Genomic DNA, 17,505 nt, shown 5'->3' on the forward strand with positions numbered 1-17,505 from the left:
CACACACACACACACACACACACACGCTCAATACTCTCATACATACACATATACTGATACTCATATACATACAAATAAATGTGTTTATATACATATATAAAGGATATATGGATATCCTTTAATTAATAAATACATCTACAAATAGTGGGTGAGATATCTCAGTGGAAAAGAACTTGCCTAGCATGTGTGAAGATTTGAATTCAATCTCCGTCACCCACAAAAGGAAAAAAAAACACTTTACAGACAAACTATTTGAACATGAAAACACACACACACACACACACACACACACACACACACACACACTAAGATTTTTGTTTACTTTGAGACAGAATTTCTAGCTTAAGCTGGAACACTACATAGGAGGCTATGTAGCCAACAATGACCTTGATTTCCTGACTGTCCTGTCTCCACCTCCTAAGTGCTGGGAGCCCAGGTATGTGTTGCTACCCCCAGCTTATGTAGTGCTGGGGACTGAACCCAGAGCCTCCAGCTTTGGAGGCAAACACTGTCAACTTAGCTACATCACCAGCTCTAAAAGTTGTTTCATTTCATCTAAGTGATAACAAGGAAAGATTTAGAGTATAGTTCTAGTTTCCCTGATACTGACTCAAGATTAAGAACAAAGCCACAACCAAAACCAAAAGTTAAGACTAACAAAAATGGCAAAGCAGCAGAGAGCCCCAGCTTCCCCACTTGCATGTTCTCTGCTCAGATCTGCTCCCTACCTCAGGGGTCGGTGCAGCATAGGCAGCATAGGGGGGCGGCGAGGCGGCCACGGCAGTCTCTTCAGACAGTATTGCTGAGCCAACATAAGCCTGTGTGAGACAAGAGAGCTAGGATCAAAAGCACATTTACTCAGCAAACGAAAGATCAACAGGCTTCAGCAATCTGAGAAGCAAGGGCCTTTTCTGCTGGTCCAGGGGCAGCTTCCGGCCTCACTAAAACACCACCTTGCAGCAGCAAGGTGGCCAGTCCTGGCTTAGCCTCCTGCCAAGGTGGAGCAAGCGCTCCTGGCCTAGGAAGATGCCAGGAGCTTCACTGTCCAATGCCATTTAGACCAACAGTCACCTCTCCTATCAGTACATCTGATCACAATCAGAAGTGCACCATGAGCAGGCTCTTCCTGTTGTTCAAACCTTACACTCCAGTGAAAAGAAAAAAATAATAGCTCTTTTTAAAAATCCACACAAAGAATCGCACTGAGAATTTGCTGACTATATGGACCAGTAATACTCATTTCATTGGGGGCGGGGGGATGTTCACCAAAGAAGACAACTAGAGTCTGCTGTGAGCTTAGAGGAAAGGTATCTCAGGCTGAAGGAGCAGAGGACCGAGGTTTGTGACTATTTGCATCTGTACAATTGTTCTGTAAGTCTTATCTACTTTCTCTTCTTCCTTCAAAGATACTGAAAAAAAAAAAAAAATAGAAGCCCCATCTAAGAATGAAAATGTTGACCACAAAGGTCTTGGGCACAAGGAGGTTCTGACAGGATTACAACAGGGTTTATGGTTTCTGTATCTCCTGAGGTCAGAAATAGGATTAGGGACAAGAACAAGAAGGTTTGGGTTTCATAAGAGGCTGAGATCTTATGGATAAAGTGGGCACCATAGTTCTCTTTGAATCTTTACTTCAAAATACAGCAGAAACCCGGAAAAAGGTGACCAACAGCAGGAACTGCCACAGCAGGAGGGTGTTGTCTCGGCTACTTTCTCACTACTTTGACAAAATAACCAAATGAGAACAACTCAGAGGAGAAAGAGATTGTTCTGGTTTCCAGTTCTAGAGGGAGACAGTCCATCACAGAGGAGGAAAGCATGACAGCAGGCAGGGAGGACATGTATAACAATCAGGAAGCAGCTGGTCACACTGAATCCTGCATCAGGACTGGATAGGAAGTGAAGACAGGCTCAAGGCCCGCCCCCCCCCCTGTGACCCTCGTTGACCCTTATCCTTCAGAGAGGCTCCACCTCCTAAAGGTTGTTTAATTTCCCCAAACTGCTCCACCAGCTGGGAAACAAGTGTTCAGACAAGTGAGTCTACGGGGGATACTTCATACTCAGACTGACAACAGGTACCTCCTACCAAAACCTAGCATGAGCACTGTCAGCAAGAGGCATCCTACCCTGATTAGTTCACAGAGCAGTACATGGACAGGAGACCCCGCCCCTCCCATGTTCTTCCCACCTCCTGTTCTCCAGTTTGCTACACAGACCCAGGATGTGCAAATGGGACTTGAACCACCACAGGCAACTTACTGTGTTTGTTCTGGAATCCTGCAGTGTAAACTTCCATGCCCTGGAGAAAATAAAAACAGGGTACTCTGAGGTTATCCAACATTCTAATAAGTCTTAAATCCTGGCTGGCATCAGCATTCCTGAAAAGGCTTGTTTATAGAGAGACATCCAGCCTGTAATCCCAGCACTTGGGAGACTTAAATAGGACCACTACCAGGAGCTGAGGCAAACCTGTGCTGCAGACTAAGACCCTGTCTCCTACCAACCCACTGACACCACAATAAATAAAACAAAACTTCAGGCCTTACCCCAAGACCCACAAATCACCTACCTGTTCAAGATATGAACTAAGAAAACATGTATATTTAAAGAATGGATTAATATTCTAAACCATTGAAAGCATAATGGACATCATTTAATATTTTCTTCTCATTAATACATGTGAAATGTGCTGTAAGCTGTTTCATCAGCAGCCAGCACTGGCTGGAAACCTACTGTGTAATTCACGCTGACCCCAAATTCAAGATCCTCCCACCTCAGCCCACGGAGTATGGGGATTCAGATGTAAGCCAACACCTGAATGCCACTTGGTCTCTACTTCATTTTTAATGGCTCTTCTATGTTCTATGATACGAAGAGATTTCAATTGTCTTAGTTAGGGTTACTATTGCTGTGATGAAGCTCCATGACCAAAAGACACTTGGAGAGGAAAGGGTTTATTTCCATATTACAGTTCGGTATCAAAAGCAAGTAGGACAAAACTCAAGCAGGGCAGGAACCTGGGGCAGGAGCTGATGCAGACACCATGGAGGACTGTAGCTTTTCTCAAGTGAGGCTCCCTCCCATCCAGTGTCAAGCAATAAAACCAGCCAGCGCACCGGTGATGCCATGCTGTCACCCTTGGGAACAGCACATAGGTGTGTTGCAAATGGAGGGCCTTAGACGGCAAGGCCCTTTGGAGAATCCCATCCATTTGGCAAGGACCTGTGGATACAATACTGCAAACTCCTGCGTTGAACTTAGGGAGCTCATGGGCTTCAGGCTTCTCTAATGTTTTGCTATGCCTGAATTTACTGGGAACAAAAGCTTCTACAGAAAAACTAAATTTCTCTGATCTGTTACAGAAACCAGTTTCTCCAGTCATCCCTGGCTGCCTTTGCAATCATCCTGAGGAAGCAGGAGGAACTCACTAAGGTTAATGATTATTGCTTATTCAATTGCAAAAAGAAATAAATATATTCCAAAGAACTTAGGAACCAAGAAAACGGTTTCTTAAAAGATGACATTAAAAACCTTATAGGAACACAGAAGGAAAAAGAGATAGGACAGGAAAGGTCAGACATTTCTCTGGCACTAGAACATGAACATTCAATACTTTTCCAGCATCAAAGTATCAAAAAAGGAATCTGAAACTCCTAGTTCCTCTTAAAGAAATACATTTAGAAACTGCCAGAAAGAATAAAGAAACATAATCTCAATAGCTAAAGAGTTAGGTATTAATCATTATTATTTTGAGAACTTATAAAGAATAGGATTATAACTGCATTCCATATAATAAAGTTGACATACAGATTACTCAGAAACTGGTATACACCTGAAAATGATACTCTAGGCATCACAATATATTCAGCTGATCTCATATTGTCAAGAATTAATCACAGGGCTCAAATCTTACTTTGTAACCGAATGTTTGCTGCCGGCTAGGGCACAGTATGAATAAGATGTACCTAGCTAGATATAAACACTTGGATTGCTATATAATGATATGGGGTAAAAGTCAGTGGGAAAGAAGAAAAACTAAAATGTATAAATGTCAATGATTCCTGGGAAATGATTAGAGAGAAACTATTTGAAACTGATCACGCTTGAATGCATTGGAACCTGTATAAATAAAGATGGCCTGAGCTAGTCAGGGCCATCAGTTTGAAAGACAGCGGTGGTCAGACTCCTCATTTTTCACCGACTTCACACATGCTTCCTGCGGCACAAGAACCCCCCTGGAGTTGGACTCCAGCACACCGGCAACATTTTTACCATCCAAAAGGATGCTCCCTGCTACCTTTGTGCCCCTTTTTTGTTTTTGAACTCCTGGCCCTCCCAAGTGTTAAGATGACAGATGTACCCCAGCATGGCCTGCTTCCTTAGTAGCTTCTGTAAATACTTCTAGAGGATGATTCCTAATGAATTGCTTAGCCATAGAATGCATCCATTGGATGTATAGGTAGGTAGGTAGGTAGGTAGGTAGGTAGGTAGGTAGGTAGGTAGGTAGATGATTGATAGATAGATAGATAGAAAGATAGATAGCAGACAGAGATAAATAGATGCTTCCCCTTTCACTTCACTTGATAGTTAGAGAAGACAATCCATATTTATTTCCCCACCTTTCCTCAGAAGTCTCTATACTGGATTGAATTACGTGCCTTCAAAAGACACATTGAAGTTAGGGAGCCCAGTACGGATGAGTGTGATTCACCAGGACACAGGGTCTTTACACATAAAATGAAATGAAAATGGGGTCAAACTTTAAGGTCCTCAGTCCAACATGATCGATGTGGGCACAGATCCAACAGGAGAAAGTTATGTGACAACAGAGGTGGAGGCCCTCACACACACACACATACACACTGTAGTTTTAATAAAACTTTAAAATAAATCCTAAGAAAGTTTATCCAGGCATTGTGGCACATACCTTTAATACCAACAGTAGGGAGGCAGAGGATAAATGGATCTCTGTTGAGTTTGAGGTACATAGAGAATTCTAAGCCAGCCAGGGTTACATAGTCAGTCAGTCAGTCAGTCAGTCAGTCAGTCAGTCTCTTTCTCTCCCCCCTCTCTCTTGTACACATACATACACAAATGCACAAGACCGGTAAGAGCCTATCAGTGAAAAGCACAAAGTGGCTGCTAATGAGTTTTGCCATTCATTCTGGGATCCTGCCTGTCTTAGTCACTGTTCTATTGTTGTGAAGAGACACCATGACCGTGGCAACTCTTAGTTTTTTTTTTAAAAAAAAAAAGGGTTTTTTGGTTTTTGTTTACATTAACCATAGAGTTTATTACAGGGAGGGAGGGGGAGAAGAGAGAGAGCCCAAGAGGGTAAGAGGAAGGGGATAAGAGCAAAGAGGAAGGGGGAGGGCAAAAAAGAAGTATTTAATTGGGGGCTTGTTTATAGTTTCAGAGGTTTAGTCCATTGTCATCACAGCAGGGGGGCATGGCAGTGTGCCAACAGCGCTGGGGAGTAGCTGAGATCTCCATCCTGATCCATAGGCAGAGACACACTGGGCGTGACATGGGTTTTTGAAACCTCAAAGCTCGCCCCCAGTGACACAGTTCCTCCAACAAGGCCACACCTCCTAATCTTTTTCAAATAGTGCCACTCCCTGGTGACTAAGCATTCAAATATATGAGCTTCGTGGAGCGGTATTCTTATTCAAAACACTACACTGCTTGAGCAAGAGGGAAAGAAATCAGAATAAAGAGGGCTAGGGTGATGATGGCTCCGTGGGTAAAAGTATTAGCTATGAAAGCACAGGGACCTCAGTTTGAATCCCCAGAACTCATGTAAAAACTTCAGATGTGTAGCACTAAGATATATAATCCAGCACTTCTATGGAGAAATGAGAAATCGAGACAGGAGAACCTCTGGGAGCTCATGGGGAAAATACAATGAAAAACAGACAAAACCTTGTCTCAAAAACAAGGTGAAAAGTGGGGGCCAATACCGATAATTCCTTCTGACCACCACCCTTGCACGAACACACACACACACACACACACACACACACACACAGGCATACACACACAAGAAAGAAATTAGATCTAAGAAAAGCCCCTGTTCTACAGTTCCAGCCTAGAGGAAAACTCTACTCCCATTCTTTTCCCTTCCTGACAAGTAGAAACTAAAGCAGAAAATACTTTGTCAACTAATGAATCGAAATGAAATCAAAACTCACAGGCAATCGTCTGTGCTCTCTGCACAGAGACTGATGGTTTTCCCGTCTCGGCAGACGATCTGCAGCAGACAGTCTCTGGGTTTCCCATCTGGAGGCTGGATATCTAGGAGAAACAAGCAGAATGAAGGACCACGCAGTAGCTTGCCTTTTTGGTTTGGGTTTTTTGTTTTGTTTTGTTTGCCTCCCTACACATTCATAGAAATAACAACCCACAGAAGTGAAGAACAAGACAGAGCATCACTACATAGGAAATAACCTGGGGCCTAACTAAGATCAACAGGGAAACAACCAAGCTGGCTGGCAAGGAGGATGCCATTTGTTCCCTGTAAAGTAAGCATAAAGAAAGGATGACTGACCCCAGCATCCAATGTACTTCATCATGGTTTCAAGAATCGGACCACACGATCCCATATACCCAGTGTCTAAATCAGAAAATCAGCATGACCTAAAAGAGGTTCCACCTTTCTTGGCGTTGCAAGCAATCTAGTTCCTTTTCCAAAGATGGGGGGACGCAATGGGAAAAAAGAAATCCTTCTACCCTGATGTTCGTGCCCAATCCCCACTATGGCTGCCTGGACAGAGCCCAGTTTGATACTGGAAGCAGACTCATTAAGGAAGGGAGGCACGGCAGTTCTGGGCACCGCTTACCCCGACACTCATGCCCCATGCGGATATTGATGCAGTCCACTGGCATGTGGACCTTATCCTCTATACTCTGCCGAGTCTGATCATCATAGTAGATCAGGTGACCATCAGACCACAGGTCAAACCAATTCTTCTTCCAGCGCTTCAAAATCGTACCTGGAGGGAAACAGGGAAAGTTGTCTTTGGTTTAAAACAATAAAGGCTGACCCCAGTGCACAGCAGTCACAGAGGGAACTGGCCACCCCCGCAGAATTGATGGAAACAGACATGGCCTGGTCACTCCCACTTTAACAGTGCAAGCACAGGAAGGCTGCCAAGCAAAGCACGAGTCGTGAAATAAACAAGAAAAGGTAGACTGAAAATTAAGAATGTACCCCTCCAAGGGAACATCAAGGAAGAGGGGACAGGACACATGTAAAAGCCAAAGGATGGAGAAGAGTTCTGTGGAACACTGCCGTTTGGATACTGCCAGAGGCCACTGAGAATATACAGCAGGTGACAACTAGTATTCAACAGGCCGACCCACCAGATAGAAAAGTCTATCATAAAGATAGAGAAGAAATATTTTCTAAGTTCCTCACTGCTCTGAGAAGGCATTCTTTTTGCTACCCTGGGTGCAGTCCTGGGAGCTGGCTTCCTGGGAGGCAACAGGATACAACATGGCCATTGTACTCAAGAACACAGCAGCTATGAATACCTGCACAAGGCCCACCCAAGACTGGCCCTTTCAACATTCCAGCATGGATGGGAAAAACATATGTAAAAATGATAATAACTGGGGCTGGAGAGATGGCTCAGAGGTTAACAGCACTGGCTGCTCTTCCAGAGGTCCTGAGTTCAATTCCCAGCAACCATATGACGGCTCACAATCATCTATAATGAGATCTGGTGCCCACTTCTAGTCTGCAGGCATACATGCAGGCAGAACACTGTATACATAATAAATACATCTTTTTAAAAAATGATAATGACTTAAAAAAGAAAAGAAAAGAAAAAGGCTCACCTTCCAAGAGCATGGAGGCCAGCCAAAGGACTGGCAAAGGACTTATCTCTGAGCAAGGCCCTCCATGGTCCACAGAAGTTTGGGAGCACAAAGCTCAAGAAAAGGTAGCCCTTAGGGACCGAGGCTACCCTCTGAAATATCAGGTAAAGCCAGAATTACTTGCTCTGTCTAGGTTAAGGCTACCCACAGATCTGGGTAGCACAGCACAGCTCCAGGTTTGGGAAGGGGTAATTGGCTCTCCCTGCTTTACAGCACGTCAGAGTGGCAACCTAGGAGAAGAACAGCTGGTATATGAAGAACACGTCCACAGCTTCCAGGTCTAGGAGACTGGACCTCAAGCCCAAAGAACTGAGTTCCCTCTGGAATAAAAGGTCGGTGTGCCTGCCCATCCAAGGCAAGTCCCCCTACTAATCCTTCTCAGACCCTACATAGGACAGGTATTTCCCACACACAGAGGCCAGGTGTGGTCAGGCTCAGCAGCACTCGACTGAGGAAGGGAAAGGAGCGGGGACCTCCATGCTTCCTGGCTCCTGATAGGTGTTTTCACAAACAGTTCACATAGCTCTAAAAATTCCCAAAGGAAACGCAAGGCAACAGCATTAACTAGACATAACTGCTTGCAAATGGGATCTGTTTTAGCAGATTCAAGTGTCTCTACTCACTCTGTCGGAGCAACCATCCACTCTTGACAAATGCCATCTCTTCAGCTGCAAGAGAAAGAGCAGACAGGTTCAGAATTAAGAGTGGGAAAAGAACAGCTCATCTGGCTCAAGTTTCACTCCCCCCCCCCTCCTCCACTGTGAGCCGAGGAACAACTCATAGACATCTGACCTCACACAACTCAACATTTATCAAATGCCTCATCCACAGGTCCACACCACCCACGTTTCCTCCAACCTTGCTGAGTCCCAACAGGCAGTCCCAGGAACACTGACACTTAGCTCTGATAAGGACTTGGAGCTTCTCACAACACACCCAGTGTCCTGGAGACAGAGTCCAGCTGCCTCAGCCTAACTCCTACATGTTCCACAGGCTAACATGTCTGGTCATGCCTCACTGGTGTTAGCTGACTGAGTGGTTAGATCAAGGCAGAAAACCTTGGGTCTTCAAGAAAAATACATATATTTAATGCCATAAAACTAAGGATCTTGGGGACTAGAGAGATGGCTCCGCACTTATTGTCCTTGCAGAGGACTGAAGTTTCATTGCCAGCACCCACATGTCAGCTCACAATCATCTGTGACTCCAGTTCCAGGGGATCTGAATGTGTTCTCACTAAAGACTAAGATTAATGTGTTTGTTTCACTTACTTTCTAGCCATGTATTCATGCTACAGAACCACTCATCAAGTTTAAAAAAAAAAAAAAAAAAAAAAAAAAAAACTATTAGGAGAAACCAGAGGGCTGATCTGGGAAACTGATTCCAGGCCAGTAGAATCCAGACTCAAAAAGAGGCAAGACAGGCACTTACACATTTAAAGACATATAGACATATGCTTCAAAAGTGTTACAGAGAAGGAGACTGGGGCCCCTAGCTAGGGAGAAGGTTCAAGGATTTGCCAAGCAAGCATGAGGATCAGAGTTTGGACTCCTAGCAACCATATGCCATATTACCGTGGCCCACGGTAATCCCAGTGCAGAGGTGTAAATGGGATCCCCAGAGTAAGATGAATAGATAGACCAGTCAAATTGGCAAGCTCTGGTTCACTAAGACCCTGCCTCAATGTCTCAGACTCTTTTACTGGCTTTTGGGACCCTACTCCTCATACTGGGTTGCCTTACTCGGCCTTACTTAATAAATGGGGTGGTAACTAGTCTTACTGTGACTTGATATGTCTTGTTGATATCCATGGGAGACCTGCCTTTCCCTAAACAGAAATGGAGAAGTGGATTGGGGCGTTGGGAACAGAAGGAGATGGGGGGAGGACCTGGGAGGAGAGGAAGGAGGAGAAACTGTGGCAGGGATGTAAAATAAGTAAATACATTTATTAAGAAAATAAATAAGGCCCGGTGGTGGTGGCTCACGCCTTTAATCCCAGCACTTGGGAGGCAGAGGCAGGAGTATCTCTGTGAGTTCGAGGCCAGCCTGGTCTACAAGAGCTAGTTCCAAGACAGCCTCCAAAGCCAGAGAAACCCTGTCTCAAATCCCACCCCAAAAAAGAAAGAAAATAAATAAGGGACTCTGCTTCAATGTATAAGGCAAGGAAACACCAGTAAGATACTCCATCTCGCACACATCCATCTGCAGAAACGTGGGCCCTCACACAAATACACATACACATGCAAGTATACCACACACACACACACACACATACACACGCAAAGCTCAAAAAATAAGGGCTGGAGAGATGGCTCAGAAGTTAAGAGCAACCGGCTGCTCTTCCAGAGGTCCTGAGTTCAATTCCCAGCAACCACATGGTGGCTCACAACCATCCGTTATGAGATCTGGTGCACTCTTCTGGTGTGCAGATATACATGGAAGCAGAATGTTGTATACATAATAAATAAATAAAATCTTTAAAAACCAACCAAATAAATAAATAAATAAATAAATAGGAAAAAAAAAAAAAGGCATTAGCTGTAGAAACTTCCTAAACAGTAGCTTCTGATCGGGGGACACCCTATCAACCTTCAATTGAATGCAGAAAATTCTCACTTTATTCCCAGGGTCCAGATGTATGTTTAATGCCAAGGTCCTCTAAAAGGACCCATTGCTTCCTGTGAGTGAGTTGGTTACAGTTCAGGGCAGGACACCTAAGAAGCTTACTGTTAAAACACAGAGATGGTGCCAGCCAGATGGCTTAGTGGCTAAAGACACCAGCCACCAAGCCTGACGAGCTGAGTGTGCCCAGCACCTATAGGACGGAAGAGAAGAAGCGATTCTCACAAACTGTCCTCTTACCTCCATACACATGCTGCGGCAACACAGGTGTACACACACACACGCATGCACTCACTAGAACGGGGCCGGAGAGATGGCTCAGCAGTTAAGAGCTTGTGCTGCTCTTGTAGAGGACCTGAGTTTGATTCCCAGCACCAAACTGAGTATCGAGTGGCACAGAATTATAATCCCAGTGGAGGCTGAAGCAGGAGGATTGCAAGTCAAACTCGTAAAGGCTAAATGATGATTAAGTGCAATACTTTTAAATGGGTTTCTGCTAGAAAACACTTCTCTTGGTTTGCTTTCTATTTGCTGCGATAAAACCACTAACCAAAAGCAACTTGGTGAGGAAACGTTTTATTCGCCTTACATACTCATGGTCATAGTCCACTGAGGGAAGCCAAGGCGGGGACCTGGAAGCAGGAATTGAAGCAGAAGTCATGCAGGAACACTGCCTACTGGCTTGCTCCTCAAGCGTATGTAGCCTGCTTTCTTTTGCAGCCTGCTTTCTTTTGCAGCCTGCTTTCTTATATAACCCAAGGCCCCACACAGAAGGCAGGGCCCTCCCACACCAATCATTAATCAAGACAACTTCCCCACAGACTTGCCTGTAGGCCACTCTGATGGAGGCAATTCCTCGACTTCTTTATAGGTCTAGGTTTGTGTCAGGCTGACAAAAACCAACCAACACAATGTGTTACGGTGGGGGGAGGGGGGAAGGCATTTCACTATGAGCTTGATTCCATAAGACTAAGAGGATAGGAAATGGAAAAAAGAAAAAAAAAAAAAACGAAAACAAAACAAACAATAACAACAAAAACCATCCAGCACTATCTTTAATTCTATATCATACCATCCTTCCACTAGATAATTAAGTAGCTACGTGTTGAGAGGGATATGTGTGACCTTTACTATTTAAGATGTTAAGATGTGCATGTTAAGACAAGACCAGACTTCTGAGTGGAAGGCTTGGGTTTGGTGAAACTGGTAGCCAAGAAAAGCTAGGAGCAGGCCTGAAGGCAACCTGAACTTGGGCTGCTAAGGAAACAGGCCTGGAGAAATGCCTCTTGGGTTCACAAGCTGAGGAATGCACTGAGGCTTGTTAGACAGGCTCTTACACACTGTCCTCAGAAAGGTCAGAAGAAGCCATGTCAATGGGAGCACTCTGCGGCACCGATGGCTCTTCACCCAGGTCAGAGAGGGTAGTCAGACACACGGCCTATTCTGGAGGCACTGAAGCTGGGGTTGATGCCATGTGACTCAGCACAGAACAAGGAAGCATGTGACGTTTTGTCTTCCGGTCTCCCGGGCAGTGCTCCTGGTACTACATGTAAGCACTATTTATGAGCTTCTACTGTCAGCAGCATCCTACCCTGGCCTCTGGCTGCCAGGCCAAAAGCAACATGTGGCGTCCACCAGGCCTTCCTCACCAGAGAAAGCAAGTTAAGATACACAGAGAGCAGTCCTTAGTAAACATTGCAGATGGCCACTACATCCTGACCTCCACCCCTGACCACAAAGCTTTGAAAACAATGGTCTCTGGAGAGCTGGAATTTTCTCAGGCATTGCATGCCGGAAGGGAAAGGCTGAAAGGGAAAGGCCTAGTTCCACTAGAGGGGAAGCAAGTCTCCCGGAAAGAGAATCCACTCAGTTCTGACTTGTCAAACCACCTTGCAGGAGACCGGTGCTCAACCAATGAGCCAATGATGCAGACCTTGACCAGAACTGTTTAGCTAGGCACACTTCCTAACCTATCTCAACCTAACCTCGGGGCTGCACAGATGGCTCGGTAGTTAAGAGCGGGGCCTAGGTTCAACTCTCAGCAGCCACATGGGGGCTCACAACACATCCAGTCACAGGGCATCCAACACCTTCTGGCTTCTGAAGGTACTATATGCATGTAGTATACCAATGCACACAAACACCCTTATATTTAAAACAAAGGTAAATAAATATAAAAATTAATAAGCATAAACCTCGTACCAGGCCCTAAAGGCAGATAGGATGGAAGGGGTTGTGTGGCTTTTTCACTACCATCTGTTTGTCTAATTGGTCCATTGAGGACCACTGGCTGTCTGGCTTGTTAGTGCTGCCAAGGCCCAGGCTCCTGCCATAAAAACACCAGCATCATCACTGTCAAAGAAATAACACACACTGTATCCCCAAAATCAAAAACAGAATGTTCTAAAATTAAGAACATTCAGAACTCTGGGTTTAAATAACCATAATCAAACATGCAATAAGACTGGGCTATAGCTCAGTCAGGGGCAGAGCACTTGCCTGGAACATGTGTACCCTGGGTTTCATTCCCCAGCACCAGAAAAAAAAAGGGGGGGATGGAGGGAAGGAGGACAAAACAGGGTGGGAGAAAGAGAAAGAGAGAGGAAAGGAGGGAGGAAAGAGGAAGAGGAGGTGGTGGTGTTGATGGTATCTTTTTCTCAGAGAGAAAAAGGAGGGGCTGGAGAGATGGTTAAGCAACAATGCAGCCAAGCTTGATGATGAGTTCAGTTCCCATTCCCAGGCCCTTTATGCTGGACAGAGAGAACCAACTCCCTCCAGTTGTAACCTGATTTATATGTATAACATGTATGTGCTGTGGAGTGTTGGGATTAATGGTATGTACCACCACCACCGCCCAGCTTAAATAAAAATTTTAAAGGAGGAAAAAAATCTGCTAGGAACTAAGGCTATAGCCCAGCCACAGCATAGAATGGCATAGAGAAGGGTTCTGGACTCAACCTTCAGCATCAATAAATAATAAAATAACAAATAAAAATAGCCTGTGTATATGATTTCAGAAACAAACCACAGGGAAGGAGCAGAGAAATAGTGTGAGAGAAGTGTTTTCCAACACAATGCTAGGTTCCTCAGAAGAATTTTTAAAAGATCCTTGGGGCTCTGGAGGGAGGCACAGCAGACAAGAGTACACATGGGTCTTGTAGAGTTCGGTTCCCAGAAGCCATGGCAGCCAGCTCACAACCACATACAACTCCAGTCCCAGGGGATCTTATGCCCTGTCCTGGATCCATTGACACCACACACACACACACACACACACACACACACACACACACACACACACACACTTTGTTGTTGTTGTTTAAGCTCCTGAAACCAATTAAGCATGTGCCTTTAAGCCTTGGGTTCTACTGCCTAGAGGCAGGCGGATCTCTGCAAGTTTGAAGACTTCTTTATGTACATAGTGAATTCCAGGCCAGACAGCTTTGCAGTGAGACACTGTCACAAAAATAAGTAAATAAATAAATAAATAAATCTTCAGTAAAATAGACGAATGAAACTTTGGAATATTGGGGAAAAAAATAGAAAGTCCCACCAAGGAGTAGCAATCTGTAAGGCACCCAGGACATCTTCATCAACAATGCTAGAAACTGGGACTGAAGAGATGGCTCAGAGGTTAAGAACGCTGGCTGGTCTTCCTGAGGACCCAGGTTCAATTCCCACCACCCACATGGTGACTGCGTGCCTGTAACTCCAGTCCCAGTGAATCTGAAGCCTTCTTCTGACCTCTGCGGGAACTTCATGCATGTGATGCACAGACACCCTTGCAGGCTAAGCACCCAAACACATACAAATCAAGACTGGAAAGAAATGAAAGGTTTTCTAAATACAATTCGAGAAGCTGAGGGGAAATGAAACTTCACAGTGATGAGCAAAAATGGATCGTGAGGCCAAATTCCATACCCATTTTTAACCCAGGAAATAAAAGACATTGACATGTGTGCTTTCCAAGTACCCTGCTTCTATAATCCAGTAAAGAAGGTACTTGATTAAAATGAGAATAGACACAGCATGGCAAACACATCTACCCACCCTGGAGCCAAGAGTAAGAAAACAGTCATCAGACCAGAGAAAAGAGTCAACACAAGAAAGGGCATTCTAGAGAGAACAAGGAATGGCTACCTAATAGTTCTTGACTGTAGGAAGCAGGCTGAAGATTGTTTCCCAACATATGCACACACTGTCTCAATACATACAAAGGCATAATTGTTCTCAGAAAGAAAACAACAACACAGATTTACGTTAAAGATTCTACAAGGCTGTTGCACTAATTAAGACTCTCCTACTGTGGAGAGTTAGAATGTTACAGATCCAGAGGACAAATCATCTTGGGTTATCTTTAGCTCCCATTCACCTCCCAGTCTGCACTCGATGTAACATCCTTTCAACAGGTGCAACACCTTTGCACTGTTGGCTGAGTGGACCACTAGATCTCTAGTTTTCCTCATGTGCTGTACGCTGCCTAACTGATGTCCCACCAATGTGCCTGAACTTGTTTATTCTGTTAGTTCAGTTGGAACTTGTCACCCAAGGGAAAAATGAATCCATGTTCTGGGGCCATGGTAGTTACTCATACGTATCTATTAACAAACCACCATATTCCCTTTGAGGCAAGAAGTGGGTTTTGCACTGATGCATCAAAATTACCTTCATATTACAACAATAGGGTTTCCATTGTTGCCATAAAGCACCATGACCATAACAACTTGGAGAGAAAAGGGTTATTTTCCTCCCGGTTTCACATCATAGTCTATCATCAAAGGGAGGGAGAAGTTTCTTCAGGGACTCTGACCTTGCCACATGATGCTAAGCTTCAATTTCTTTCCATGATCCCTTCAATCGCTAAGCATCTACCGAAACTGAGAAATATAGCTGCACTAATGGCCTTTCCTGTCTTCCCACAATCAGAATGGGAACTCAAGGCAAAAACCAGAGCAGAAGACAATGGAGGAACGATGCTTACCATCTTGCTCCTTGGTGGCTTGCTCGGTCTGCTCTCTTACACAACCCAAGACCACAGGGGTGGCACCATCCGTATCAATCATTAAACAAGAAAATTTCCTTCAGATTATGTACAGACAATCTGATGGCATTTTCTCAATTGTGGTTCCTCTTCCCAAGTAACTGTAACTTGTGATGTTTCCAAAACAAACCAAAACAACTACCCCTTGTCAACTTGACACTCGAATATAACACTATGAAACAATAACCTTCCCTTTTTTTGTTTGTCCCCAAAGTCTCGTATTTAATGATAACAGCACAATGTAAAACATTCCAATTCTTAAAAGTCCTACATCACTAAAAATTCAACAATAACAATTAAAAGTACTAAATTTTCTTTTTTTTTTTTTCCTTTTTTGGTTTTTCAGGACAGTTTCTGGGTGTAACTTTAGAGCCTGTCCTGGAACTTACTCTGTAGACCAGACTGGCCTTGAACTCACAGTAATAGGCCTGTCCCACCCTCCAGAGTTCTGGGATTAAAGGCATGAGCCACCACTGCCCGGCTTCTTTTTTGGTGGGGGGGGGGCAAGTTTTTTAGAATCTTCAAAGTCTTTCTAAAAATCAATTCTCTCTATGTCCCACAGTCTCTTAACTATGGGCTCCTGGTGAGTCTCAACTTATGTTTGGATCCTATAATAGGACATACAGTGACATATATAATACATACTAATGACACGGAGTGATAAACTATGGACCATATGGAACTCAGCATGCCAAGCAAAGAAATCGAAATATTTCTGTTCCTTCAGAGACTGATTCAGTCATATATCCTGGAGGTACTCTCCCCATCCTCAAGGTAGGTATATTAATTATTTTTTCTCATTGCTGTAACAAAATGACTGACAAAAGCAATTTAAGGAGGAAAGGGTTTGTTTTAGGTTGAGGCTGAAGGGATAGAGTCCATCATGGCAGTGACATGCAGCACCTAGTCACATTATATCTGTTGTCAGGAAGCAGAGAGAGATGCTGATGCTGAGCTCAGTTTCTTTTGACTCATCCAGGACCTCTGCCCATTGGGTGGTGCCATCCACATTTAGAGTGGATTTTCCACTTCAGTTAACACAATCTAGACACTCCCTCACAGGACAGCTCAGAGCTCTGTCTCCTAGGTGATGCAGATCATGTCAAGTTGACAGTCAGAATTAAAAATCATTGTGTATGTTTGAAATTGACTCTCACAGTACTTTTAACTTGCTGTAGAAATAGCTACCTTGGGTTGAGTTTTTCTGTCAGGTACCGAGTCAAAAACTTGTACATTATTTCAGCCATATTCTGCATAATCTTGCCAAGTAGATGGCATATTTTCACTTTACAGATGAAAAAGCAAGGCTCAGAAAGCTAAGTAAGCTGCCCAATGTGATGAGTTGAGACAGGATTTGAATACAGGTCTTCTGGGTCCAAAGTCTATACTTAGACACACTAGTCTTTATGAATTTTAAAAACATATAATCATAATCATGCTTCCTGACTTTCAGTTGCTATAATACAGTCACTAAAGTTCCCCCCTCCAGTTTGAAGGCAATGAGAATTATTAGAAAGTAAACTACAAGCCAGGCGTTGGTGGCGCATGCCTTTAATCCCAGCACTCGGGAGGCAGAGGCAGGCGGAACTCACTGAGTTCGAGTGCCAGGATAGGCTCCAAAAGCTACACAGAGAAACCCTGTCTCAAAAAACCAAAAAAACGAAAGAAAGAAAAGAAAGTAAACTACAAGTAGGTTGGTTTTGTTGTTTTGGAGTATGTGCTGTTTTGGTTTTGCCAACTTGACACAAACTGGAGTTACCTGAAAAGAGGAGCCTCAATTGAGAAAAACCCTCAATCATATTGCCTATAGGCAAGTCAGTAGGGCATTTTTTTTTATTAAAAATTGATGTGGGAGGGCCCAGACCACTGTGGGTGTGGCTACCCCTGAGCAGATGGTCCTGGTTTGGACAAGAAATACCCATCTAATTACATCTTTCCTCTCTCAGCTTGTACTGTGTAAGTTT

The 17,505-nt window shown here is 44.1% G+C and overlaps 1 protein-coding gene across 2 annotated transcripts in view; it reads right to left on the reverse strand.

Annotated features, from left to right (window-relative positions):
• The window catches only part of Plekhb2 (pleckstrin homology domain containing B2), a 32,083-nt gene that overhangs the window by 11,376 nt on the left and 3,202 nt on the right, over positions 1-17,505 (reverse strand). The window contains exons 2-6 of one of the 2 annotated variants that reach the window (XM_027386887.2): positions 8,502-8,546; positions 6,840-6,992; positions 6,192-6,294; positions 2,260-2,299; positions 729-818 (exon numbers count right to left, since the gene is read on the reverse strand). In XM_027386887.2, coding sequence (XP_027242688.1) covers positions 729-818; positions 2,260-2,299; positions 6,192-6,294; positions 6,840-6,992; positions 8,502-8,538 — 423 coding nt within the window. In that variant the 5' untranslated portion in view covers positions 8,539-8,546. The remainder of the gene's footprint in view (positions 1-728; positions 819-2,259; positions 2,300-6,191; positions 6,295-6,839; positions 6,993-8,501; positions 8,547-17,505) is intronic. The other variant, XM_027386888.2, reaches the window with a different exon arrangement.

This window comes from Cricetulus griseus (genome assembly GCF_003668045.3).
Source record: "Cricetulus griseus strain 17A/GY chromosome 1 unlocalized genomic scaffold, alternate assembly CriGri-PICRH-1.0 chr1_1, whole genome shotgun sequence".
NCBI classification, from domain to species: domain Eukaryota; kingdom Metazoa; phylum Chordata; class Mammalia; order Rodentia; family Cricetidae; genus Cricetulus; species Cricetulus griseus.